Here is a 12,257-nt window from a genome sequence, read left to right on the forward strand (position 1 = left end):
CTTTTTTTTTTTTTTTAAAGATTTTATTTATTTATTTGACACAGAGAGACAGCGAGAGAGGGAACACAAGCAGGGGGAGTGGGAGAGGGAGAATAGGCTTCCCGCTGAGCAGGGAGCCCGATGTGGGGCTCGATCCCAGGACCCTGGGATCATGACCTGAGCCGAAGGCAGACACTTAACAACTGAGCCACCCAGGCGTCTCTCTTTCTTTCTTTCTTTTAACATGGCTTTAACAAACACTGAGTTTTCTAGAAATGCAACTAGTATATAACTTAAAAGAAGGCTGCACATTGTGGAATCTCATGAGGATCACTGATAACAATACCGCTCACGGTCTGGGAGTTTTTAAAAGTACTAATACAACACCCCTATACCAGTCAGTATTTGCTGCTTATATATTCATGGTAATTTCACATATAGGTGAGAGACTCTGATGACTGCATTAGGTTTCACAGCATAGTTGTGCTGAAGAACTTATATACTAAAGTTCACTCGTAAAAACTTCATTTATATCATTCATTCATTTTAGAAATTTCATTCATATCATCTACTAAATAAGTATTTTATTAAAAAGTTCTTTCCTTGGGACATCTGGGTGGCTCAGTTGGTTTCAGCTCAGGTCATGACCTCATGGGTTGTGAGATTGAGCCCTGCATGAGCTCCACATCAGGGCTCCACGCTCAGTAGGGAGTCTGCTTGAAGATTCTCTCCCTCTGCCCCTCCCTTCATTCTTACATGCACTCAAGCACAGTGCACACTCTCTTCTCTCAAATAAATAAATAAATCTTAAAAAAGTTTTTGGGGTGCCTGGGTGGCTCAGTCAGTTCAGCGTCTGACTTCGGCTCAGGTCATTATCTTGGGGTCCTGGGATCAAGCCCTGTGTCGGGCTCCGCATTCAGTGGGGAGTCTGTTTTTCCGTCTTCCTCTGCACCTCCCCAGCTCATGCTCTAATAAAATAAATAAATAAATAAATCTTAAAAAAAAGTTCTTTCCTTCATATGACAGCTAGGGCATTATATTGATGCCCCCCCCCTCCGAAATTATGTCTACTAGTGGGTTACATTGTCTAAATTTCATTTCAGGGTACAAAATGGAGAATTAAAAATATTTTTTACAAAAAGGGGATGTTGGAGGGCTCCTGGGTGGCTTAGTCAGTTAAGCTTCTGACTTCGGCACAGGTCATAATCCCCGAGTCTTGGGATCAAGCCCCGCGTCGGGCTCCCTGTTCAGCAGGGAGTCTGCTTCTCCCTCTGCCCCTCATTCCGCTCTTGTGCTCTCTTTCTCTCTCAAATAAATAAATAAAACCTTTAAAAAAAGGGGGGGAGATGTTGGGTCTCATGTGGTAGGGAGCCAATGACTCAGAGCAAAGAAAAGGCTTTGCGAATAGAGTCATTAGCCCCCTTCTATCTAGCTAGATAAGAAAGACAATAAGTCATTATTTACCCAAGCGCTGTCATAATTTAAGCTCCATCCTGACTTATGTTTGCATCTTGTCATCATGAAGTTGAATTTCTAAGTCTGTTTACAAAAGGGGGCAAAGAGCTTTCCAATGTCATACTTAAAGTTTCTAATATAGTAATATTTCCAAGAGCTACTGATTTGTAACCTTGGCACTATAAATGTTTACTATAGGAAACTACATTTGTTAAAATATTTGTAGTAGAGACTTATTTGTTCACATAAAGTTGTAAACTATGTGTCATAGGAGGTTGAATTTGCTCCCCAACCTTGTAATGATTAACCCAGTGACTTACTTTTGTTCTTATGAACTCAAACAGTGATTAAAAGACCAAGTGGATTCTCTTAAAATTTAGAATACCCAAGGCAAAAAAAGTTACTGCCCAAATTAAATAAATACCTTTCATCCTAAACACAATGTAGAATCCCAATTTTCCACTCTATGTTATTTTAGGCCCAAACAGCCCACACATGATTACTGCATATCCTTCCTGGTATTAGCCGCTCCCACTCCAATTTGCTCTGTGTACCACCCTAGGTTAGTATTTTTCAAATCACACGTTGTGAAATCAATTTACTGGACTGTGGCCAAAGTTTTTTTTTTTTTTTTTTATTTATTCATGAGAGACAGAGAGAGAGAGAGAGGCAGAGGGAGAAGCAGGCTCCCAAGGAGCAGAGAGCCCGATGCGGGACTCGATCCCAGGACCCTGGGATCATGACCTGAGCTGAAGGCAGACGCTTAACCATCTGAGCCACCCAGGCGCCCCAAAGTTTTTTTTTAAAAGAAAAAAAAAGTGCATTGCATGTAGTAAAAATAAGCATTGTTTTGTAAAAACTCTGCTTCAGTTATAATCATACACATGTGTATGTACTGAACTACAGTGTAAAATATATTTCTCACTGTGGATCATGATCAGAAAGTTTGAAAAGCACTGTATTAGATTTCAACTTGCTTTTCCCCAGCTTTGATTCTTGTTTAAGGATAAGAGCAGCTTTTAAGCACTTTTTTGTCCCGGATCTCTACAGCCCGCTGCCAGGTATGCTTTGCCTTGACCATTCTACCGCATCCCCCAGGAGCATGGACTGCCTTTTTCATCTCTCTATATCTCTACCATGACCACAGTACTTCGCCAGAAAGAGCAGGATACCATTTATGGATGGAGACCGAGCTGTGTAGAGAGAGGCTACATTCAGTTCATCCAGCTGACCCATCAGTGAGCCCACTCCCAGGATAGGGCTGGTGGGCTCACCAGAACACTGGTGAGCCAATAACACAAAGAGGGGGCAGGTCTTACCTTCTGTTCTACACATTTGATAAAGTCACCTTGCCTGGAATGCCCCACCGGCTGCTTCCGAAACTCCATGCGCTTTTCCAGTCGGGATTCAAAAACAGCTGGATCAGACCTGATTAAAGGTAAACCAAAAGTGAAACCACTTGGGACTTTCTGAATTTCGAAATAACAAAGCATCATGTTGCACTTCCAGAGAGAGAGGACACAGGCATTCAAAGGCTGAAGGATTTGCCTATAAATCAAGAAAGTGGAAAAAGAAATCCAGTTATTTAACTACTGTTAATCTTCAAGGGTCCTGTGTAACATGCTATTTCCTAGGGTGATGCAGACCTTGGTCCCACAGGTACTTATACTCTGGGGTACTTGGAATTCAAATCCTCAAGATGGGAAGGGGACTCTGAAGTCATCTTGCTTGATCGTCCTACTCAGGCAGGAATCGAACAGCACTCCCAGTGAGTGTCAAGCTTTTACTTGAACACATCTAGTTCTTGGACATCTTATTCACCCCACAAAAAGGTTAAACATCTGTTTATTCAGATGCAGGTGATTCAGAGGCTTTAAACCGCATAGTTTGTAGGAAAAGATTTAGCACCTGAATTTCTCCCTGACTCTCTCTCCAAAGAACTTGCTCCTGTAGACGAAACATCAGAACCTGTTCTTTATGTCAAAATGAGCTGGTCTTCAGGCCTGAAGTCCAGGTTGGGGCTGTCATCCTTGTTAAGAATTCTTCAGGCTGTGTAGCCAACGATGTAATATTTGGCACTGTACACTTTGATGAAGACATCATACAGGGATTACAGCTCCTGGGCCATGAGACCTGTAGTGTCACAGGTGTGGTCTGCAGGATTCAAGGACATCCTGATCACTTCTCTGGTGGAGTGCTTCCTGATCAAGACATTGTATGGGGCCCCTCTTTCATAAAACTCAGTTCCGGAGGAGACATTAAACACTACTCCCTTCATGCCATTACATGGGCAGATCTTCTTCCTCCCCTCCATAGCAGGCCAGTAACTCAGTGCGGAGTCACTCCAGGGGGCCTGTCCTGTGGGGTGTGGCACCTGCTGGGGCTGCAAATGCCAGGACCAGGGTTAGTGCTGCAAGCATCCACAGTCACACCTGCGCCTGCCATGCTGAGTGGATAGAGTGAGAGGCGGCCTAGGCATTGGAGTCTGTGCATTCCCACTTTGGACATCTTTCATTATTAAAACATTCTGAGCCTAAATCTATCCATCTATATCTTTCACACTCAGGAACAAGAAAAAATGTCTAATCCCTTTTATTTGAGTACTTGGAAATTGCTATTATGTCACCCCCTAAAGTTTTCTGTAAGTTGAATTTCCTTAGTCCTTTTGGCCCCTCTTCATATGTGATTTGTGAGTATTTCCTCACTATAAACCTGCTCTCTGGACACCCTCCAGTTTGTCCACATTCTAGATATAGTGGGCCTGCAGCTAGATCAAATACTCCCAATTCACCAATGCAAAGTGTGATGCAAAAATCTAGATACTAGGCTGAAGGAGTCAAGAGGGCACACAGCCTTGTCCTGCTATTGGCTCACACCAAACTTGTGTCTGGTGCTCCAAGGGCCTAGGTTTTAGTGAATATAGAGAGACTGACAGATGCTACAGCATGAAAACCTTGTGTGGAACACTAAGGAATATGGAGATTATCTAGAGTCAGTGAGGGTGCTTTGGAACGCTCACTCTGAGACAGCAGTATGTGTAAATATTGATGGGAATGATCTGGTGGGGAAGGAGAGTAAAACCAGCCATTAGTTGGTTCATGAATAAGAATGAATGGCAACTGTAAAGTATTCAGAGTATGTGCAGACAGCTCTCCTAAGATGCTGCCTGTGAAAGGGATCCATGAGAAAAGGCTGGAGGGGAATGTAGGTCAAGGAAAGGTTTTAAAGAAGAGAAATCCTTGAGTATATTTGAATGCTGCTGGAAAGAGGGCAAAAAATACTCATTCCTTTATTCTGTCAGTTTTTTCAAAAAGGGAAGAAAGATCACCACAGCAGCAGTGAGATGGACTGGGGTGGAAGTGGGGAAGAATAGCTAGAGGATGACTGCAAGAGTCCAGAAGATGCTGGAGGAGGACATTAAGGCCATGGAAGTGGAGATGAGACAGAACTCAAAGAAGTTACAGTATGCAGTTTTTGGTTACCCTTCTAAGACAAATGCCTGCCTATCCTGCCAGACTCTCTCCCAAGCCCCTCTAATTTTCACCTTTCATCTCCTTCAGCTCTTTCCACTTTAACACTTCAGACCCTCCCTTGGTCCCCTTGCACCCACCTCAAGCCTCTTATCTCCAAGTCCTTTTATCTGGAAGCTGAGGGGTAGTGTTAGGAGCCCTGGATCCCAAATCAGATGAATCCCAACCAGCTGTGTGACCTCTGGCAGGTCGCCGCCACTCTCTGATTCTGTTTCCTCCTCTTAATGACAGGGTTGGTTCAACGGATGATCCATCTGTGACTCCATTAGTCTTTGATGTCCTGCTCCCTCCCCCAACCTCCTTTCCTTGTAGTCAGGGCTGTAGCTAGAAGCCTAGGAACCCGAGCTCTAGGCCAGGCCTCAGTGACTCAGTATGTGACCTTGAGCAAGTCAAGTCCCTTCTCTGGAAGGCTCTATGTTCCCGTTTCTGTAATCAGGGCAGGTCTGTTGGAACCGTCTACTTCATCAGGGCCGACACAGGATTCCACCTCAGCGTTTTGAGAACTAGAGCACAAGGAAAGACAACTTGGGGAAGAGGCAGGACTTTGCAGACACTCATTTCTGAGACTAGCTGTGTGATGTTAGCAAGTCACCTTGCTTCTCTGAGCCCACAGACACATCATCTACAGAGTGCGGAGAGTAACCGGGCCCCACGTCGCGGGGTTGTTCTAAGCACTGAAGGCGTCGGATCCACCAGAAACGTGGGCCGCGCGCCCCCCTCCCCGCCCGCCGCCGGTCGGCCGGGGTCCGCACCTGCGCAGCTGCTGGATCTTGTCCCGGTAGCGGTCGTAGAAGGGGTTGGCCTCGAGCTCGGCCCCGATCCCGCTGCCGTCGGCGCCCCCCGCGGGCCCGCCAGAGCCGCGGCGCACCGGGAACACGCGCAGCTGCGCGGGGGACACGAGCCCCAGGCCTAGGGCGCGGCTGCGCACGGCGCACAGTCCCCGGTACAGACCGGCCACCTGCAACACGGCCGGGCCCGTGCCACCCGCCGCCGCCGCCACGGCAGCCATGGCCGCCCCCTCCTCCTCCTCCTCCGGCGCGTCGGCCTCAGCCCGCGGCCCGCGCGCCTGCTCCATCGCGCTCCGGTTCCGCTGCGCCCCGGCTCCGGCACCGAGGTTCCGCGCGCGGAAGGTTCCGGGCTCTGGGGAAGGCGAGGCGGGGCGGGTAGGAGGGGGGCTCGCCGCGCGTTCGGCCGCTCGCACGGCCCCTCGGGGTGCCGCGGCCCGTTTCCTCCCCCGAGCCTGCCCGGCTCCACGCCTTCCCGCTCGGGTCCAGCAGCCTCTGCGCTCCGTCTCCTCCACTCCCTCTGCTTCCTGACATCCACCTTGAACTCCAGCCAAACCTCCTCTCCAAAGAGACACCTGGGTCTGTCCTAACAAGTCTTGATTTTGGCTGTTTTTGATCCTTGTAATGCTCTACCACCATCTTATTCATCCCCTTGAACCAAGCGGGAATTACTGGGGTCAGACACAGTGACATCTACATCTCTGTGTCTCAGCTTCTCCCACCATAGAGGGCCAGCCCTGGGGCAAGCCCACTACAATGGCATGATCAGTTTGCCTTCGTGGAAGTCCTTCCTGTCTGGGTCTTACGTGGTAGAAACCCCTCGTGAATGGTGGACTCCTCCGGGGTAGGGTCAGAGCCTTCAACTCTTCTCAGTCCAGCCTGCACTCATGGGGGTTGGTCCTAGGCCCTGGCCTGTGCTAGAAGTAGTGTGGTGGACTCGGAGATTAGTAAGTCCTTCGAGTGTGCTGACCTATACCTGCCTCAGGATCCTTGCACTGGCTGATGATCCCTCTGCTTGGATCTGCATGTGGCGGCCTCCTCATCATTTATGGCTCAGTTCATAAGTCGGCACCTCAAAGGGACTTTTCTTGATGCATGCTATCCGTTTATATTCTTTATCCCATTACCTTATTTTATTTTCTTCATAGCAATTATGACTATTCTTAGGTATTTATTTCCTTGTTTACTAATTCATGGATCTTACATTCTAGTGGGATGAGAGATAACAAACAGTTGACCCTTGAACAACACTGGTTTCAATTGCGCAGGTCCACTTACAAGTGGATTTTTTACAACACTGTTAATGTGTTTTCTCTTATGATTTCCGTAACATTTTTCTTTTCTCTAGCTTACTTAATTTGTAAGAATACGGTATATGGGGGCGCCTGGGTGGCTCAGTTGGTCGAGCGTCTGACTCTTAGTTTTGGCTCAGGTTGTGATCTCAGGGTCCTGGGATTGAGCCCCTGTCGGACTCCATGCTCAGCACGGAGTCTGTCTGAGTCTCTGAAAGACAGAGGCTGCCCCTCTCCCCCCTCTTGTGTGCACGCATTCTCTCAAATAAATAAATCTAAAAAATATATAATAATTTATATATGCATAGTATGTGGGTTTTTTTTTAAAAGATTTTATTTATTTTTTATTTTATTTATTTCTTTGACAGAGAGTGCACGCAAGCACAAGCAGGCAGAGTGTCAGGCAGAAGCAGGCTTCCAGCTGAGCAGAGAGCCTGACATGGGGCTCGATCCCAATGACCTGAGCCAAAGGCAGACGCTTAACCGACTGAGTCACCCAGGCGCCCCCATAATATGTGTTAATCAACAATTTCTGTTATTGGTAAGGTTGCTGGTCAACAATAGGCTATTAGTAGTTAAGTTTGGGGGAGTCAAAAGTTGCAGATGGATTTTCACCTGTGCAGGGGTCATAGTCCCTAATCTCCATGTTGTTCCAGGGTCGATTGTAATGTCATGTGAGGATATATGCTATGCAGAAAAACAAAGCAGGCTAAGAGAGAGATACGGGGACCCTTGAGCAGAATGCCAATGGAAATGAGGGAATCATCTGTCTGGGTATCTGGGAGAAGGGCCGTCCAGATTGAGGGAACAGGGAGTGCAAAGGCCTTGATACAGGAGCATGCTTGCCCTACTTGTGGACAAGTGAGATAGGAGAGCTGAGTGTAAGGGGAACCTGGAGGGAAATCTGAGCTGAATAGTGTCCCCAGTCACACATCGGTGGGGGGGTGGGGTTATAAAGGGGGAAGTAATTAAATGGCGCCAGTAGCTGAGCTAGGCCCAGGGGTACAACCTCAGGGAGGCAGACTTGGGCTTCATTAGGGAAGGGCTTTCTAACTGAGCTGCCCCAGGAGGTGTGGCACGTCACACTCAGGTGAGTCCTGCGGCGCTGGCTGCTGGGTGGGGGACATCTACCCCCAGGGCTCAAGCATCTGACTGGAGCTGGACCACACAACTGTCTAGGTCCCTTCAAACTGGACATGATGGGATTTGGGGAAGCCAACAGAAACAACTGTCACGGAGTCGGGGGAACTGAACTGGGCCTTGAAGGATAAGTAGCTGTTCAGTCCAGGGATGTGGGAAAGGCACTCCTAGGTGGAGGAGCAGTGTGAGCAAAACTCTAGAGATGTGAATAGGCTGGGTCTGTTCCAGAGTCTGGCCTGGTCAGAGGGCAAGGTGTGTGAAGGATACGGAGGACGGTGAGGCTGGAAAGAGATGTAGGGCTGGGATGGTGGGGCACTCCTACAGGGCCTGATGCCCAGGAAACACTTGCTAACACTTGTTAGTTAGAAAGGTTATAGAAGTCTTGAGGGTAGGGCGCCTGGGTGGCTCAGTCAGTTAAGTGTCTGCCTTTGGTTCAGGTCATGATCCCAGGGTCCTGGGATGGAGCCCCGCATCGGGCTCCCTGCTTAGCGGGGAGTCTGCTTCTCCCTCTGCCTGCCACTCCCCCCCGGCTTGTGCTCTCTCTCTCTTTCAAATAAATAAAACCTTAAAAAAAAAGGTCTTGAAGGCAAGGCTGCCCAAAGCTGTGTATGCTCCCTGCCCCACTCCTCCCTGGCGACAGGTATCCATCAACTGTTTCTTAACCAACTGAACCACCCAGGCGCCCACCATCAACTGTTTCTTGAAGCCCAGAAACATGGATAGACCCCTGGGACACCTGGGGGCTTCTCTGTGGGTTTACCATAAGAGGTGGGGGGCAGACAATTCAGTGGGTGGGTCAGTCCCTGGCAGCAGAGACACACACTAGGCCTACGAGATACCATTGGATAGAGTCCCTTCCTTCCATCAACCCAAGACTTCACAAGCACTACCTCTAGAATGTTTAATGCTCAGAACCCAGTGACCTCACCTTTAGGGAACAATGGGACTAAGCATTCCAGGGCCTTCTATTGGCTGGGCAGACGGGTAGGTGAGCTCCCTCTCCCCAGAGCCATCAGCTGGGGACCAAGGCTCGACCTTATGGATTCCCAGCAGGAGGACCTGAGCCTCCCTGGTGGTAAATGTCCTTCCAGTCCCTGCCTCTTGCCTTGTGCCCTTAGTGTGGGGCAGACACTCAGGGAAGACCTTTTACGTGGATGGGTGGTGGCCTGTATGGAGGAATGCTAAGCAGTTAGGCTATACTTTCCTCTAGAAAACTAGGGATTGGGGGCAGAGATGTTTCTCTGCTGAACCAGAGAGGGGTACAATGAATTCCCTAGGACCATGACAGCTGAATGGATAAGGGGTATGGTGGAATGGGATGGGACACTGGTGTCCCCGTCCCCTATAAACTTACTTCCTTGATGGGTTTTGCCTTTAGTAAGGCTTCTCAATCAGATGGATTGGATGGGTCCAGGGTTGGGAACAAGAGGCTTGACCAAGTCTGGGCAGGTCATGGCCCCTCTAGACCTAGCTTTCCTGATCTGTAAAGGGCTAAAGGTGGCCTCTTAAGCTCCCTGGAAATCTAGCGTTGACTGAATAAGAGATTGATGAGGCAAGTCAATGAGGAGGGAAGGGGGGAATGGAGAAAGTAGTTAAGAGGATGGGATAATTGATGAATGGGATAGGGAGAGGAATGAGAAATAGCTCAGGCCCCAAGTTAGAGCTATCAACCAGCTTGCCTCTTTTTCTTTCTTGCCTCAGTGTGGGTCTCACTGTACTTCGGATTCCTGGGGCTGTGTTCTGTGGTAACCGGCGGCTGCATTCTCTTTCTGCACTGGAGGAAGAACTTGCGGCGGGAAGAGCGTGCCCAGGAGTGGGTGGAGGTGATGAGGGCCGCCACGTTCACCTACAGCCCGCTGTTGTACTGGATTAACAAGCGTCGGCATTATGGCATGAACACAGCCATCAACACGGGCCCTCCCCCTGCTGTCACCAAGACCGAGACTGAGGTCCAGAATGCAGATCCTCTATGGGATTTGGGCATACCGGCGGTCAGGAACTCTGCCGCCCAAGACAGCAGCCCCAAGGTGGAGGCCCCTGCCCCGCTACGACCTCCGCTGCAGCCCCTACCTTCGCCAATGCTGCGGTCCCACACCAGCTCCCCAGTCCCAGTTCCCGTCTTCCAGGAGGTGCCCTTTGCCCTTTCCCTGTGCAACCTGCCCCCAGTGCTGAACCACTCAGTCTCCTACCCTTTGGACACTTGTCCTGAAAGGAACGTCCACTTCCATTCCCTCCCCACTATGGCCCATGGAGACCGCTGCTTCAGTGCCAAGCCTTTTGCTTCAGAATTATAGCTTCCTCTCACTGAGGGTGGGAGCTGGAGGTATCAGGGGCAGAGCAGGAAAATGGAGCTAACCCCAGGAAGGTGGTATTGACACAGAGGCCAGAGCCCATCTGGATGTCACATTATGAAAGACTGAGAAAAAGCCCAAGGCTCCCTTGTGTCTCATTTGTCCTTAGGAGGGCAATGTCCTTCCCGTTTGATGGGGGCACTTTGCAAAAAGAGCTGAAGGTCATAAACGGGAACCAGAGGGTTGGCTGTGGGGAGACACAGAGAATCAGTAAACATGAGCTCAACATCCCTCTATTCAGTATTTTAAGACCAAAAACGCATGCCAGACCATGGGCCAGGTACCCAGTGGCACTGCTGTTCTGTGGGACATTTAGCACAGCTGCCACAAGAGTGAGAGCTGTTGGGGGTGCGTGAGCCATGGCAATTCACAGTGACCGTGTCACACGCAAAACAAGTCATTGTGAGATCCGTGAGCCACACTGCATTGCTGGCTGAATTGCATTCTTTATTAATATTGATGATGCAGAGTTCTTTTATGGTCGTCTCTACATTATGTCTAATACAAGAAAACTGCCAAATGGACCTCACAATCCTCCACTTATAAACGAGGAGACAGGTTCCAAAGGCATATTGTTTTTATACTGCAGAGCTAGGTCTCAAATTTACATCTGCCTGGCATCAAAGTTCTTGGTCTTCTCAGCATACACCATGGTGTCCCTTCCCTAATGATAAGTCTTTTTTTTTTTTTTTTTTAAAGATTTTATTTATTTGACAGAGAGAGACACAGCGAGAGAGGGAACACAAGCAGGGGGAGTGGGAGAGGGAGAAGCAGACTCCCTGCCGAGCAGGGAGCCCGATGTGGGGCTCGATCCCAGGATCCTGGGATCATGACCAGAGCCGAAGGCAGACGCTTAACGACTGAGCCACCCAGGCGCCCCTCTAATGGTAAGTCTTGTTAGAAAACACTTGGCAAATGTTTGTGTTTGTGTGTGCACATGCATGTCTGCAGGGCATAATTAACTTGGTCCATGAATTGGCTTAGGAGGAGGGCAGGTCATTGAACCCTCTAAAATTACACAGGAAATTAATTTTTTTAAATCTTTATCAAAGGGATCCATGGACCTTCCAAAAGTTAATACCCATTATAGGGGATATTTTTGTGCATTTTGGAAACAATCCTAAAAGGAGAGAAAATACTGGCTTTTGGTCCCACTCTGAAGATAAGAAAGCCCAGGGGTGCCTGGGTGGCTCAGTTTGTTAAGCCTGCCTTCAGCTCAGGTCATGATCCTGGAGTCCTGGTATTGAGCCCAGAGTCCCTGCTGATCAGGGAACCTGCTTCTCCATCTGTCTCTGCTGCTCCCCCTGCTTGTGCTCTCTCTCAAATAAATAAAATCTTAAAAAAAAAGAAAGCCCAGTTCCACCCCGGGATATAAATTTTCCCCTTCACTTTGGGAATGAGGAAATCATCTGACCATATTTGTAAATGAGCTAAGCTTTATGTCTTCCCTGAAGGGAAAGGCCACCCAGATCGTGTATGTTTGCTTATGTGTGTGTAATCCTAGAACCCTAGCAAACGTGTAATTTTTCTCATTTTTTTTTTTCTGTGTGTGAAAAAGCCCCAGCCCCTATATGACCTTTCTTTTGGAATGGGTTTCACCCCCCCACCCCCTGTATAAAAAGGCAGTGGAACATTCCTTGTCAACACGCTCTTCCACTGAATCTTAAAAAAAAACTCCAAGAACCAAAAAAACAACAAAAAAAACCCCAACTAACCGACCAAACC

General features: G+C 48.5%; 2 protein-coding genes across 2 annotated transcripts in view; one reads left to right on the plus strand and one right to left on the minus strand.

The window, feature by feature from the left end:
• Window positions 1–6,054, minus strand: part of ATPAF1 (ATP synthase mitochondrial F1 complex assembly factor 1) — a 29,396-nt gene extending 23,342 nt beyond the window's left edge. Inside the window, exons 1-2 of the mRNA XM_081818373.1 lie at window positions 5,717–6,054; window positions 2,754–2,862 (exon numbers count right to left, since the gene is read on the minus strand). Coding sequence (XP_081674499.1) covers window positions 2,754–2,862; window positions 5,717–6,039 — 432 coding nt within the window. The 5' untranslated portion in view covers window positions 6,040–6,054. The remainder of the gene's footprint in view (window positions 1–2,753; window positions 2,863–5,716) is intronic.
• A 1,438-nt stretch (window positions 6,055–7,492) lies between these two features.
• Window positions 7,493–11,041, plus strand: TEX38 (testis expressed 38). Its single transcript, XM_081817179.1, has one exon. The coding sequence runs from the start codon at window positions 10,008–10,010 to the stop codon at window positions 10,473–10,475; it is 468 nt and encodes a 155-aa protein (XP_081673305.1). The 5' UTR covers window positions 7,493–10,007; the 3' UTR covers window positions 10,476–11,041.
• The last annotated feature ends 1,216 nt before the right edge of the window (window positions 11,042–12,257 follow it).

The sequence above is a fragment of the Leptonychotes weddellii genome, chromosome 4 (assembly GCF_054177405.1).
Source record: "Leptonychotes weddellii isolate Sample4059 chromosome 4, ASM5417740v2, whole genome shotgun sequence".
NCBI lineage: Eukaryota > Metazoa > Chordata > Mammalia > Carnivora > Phocidae > Leptonychotes > Leptonychotes weddellii.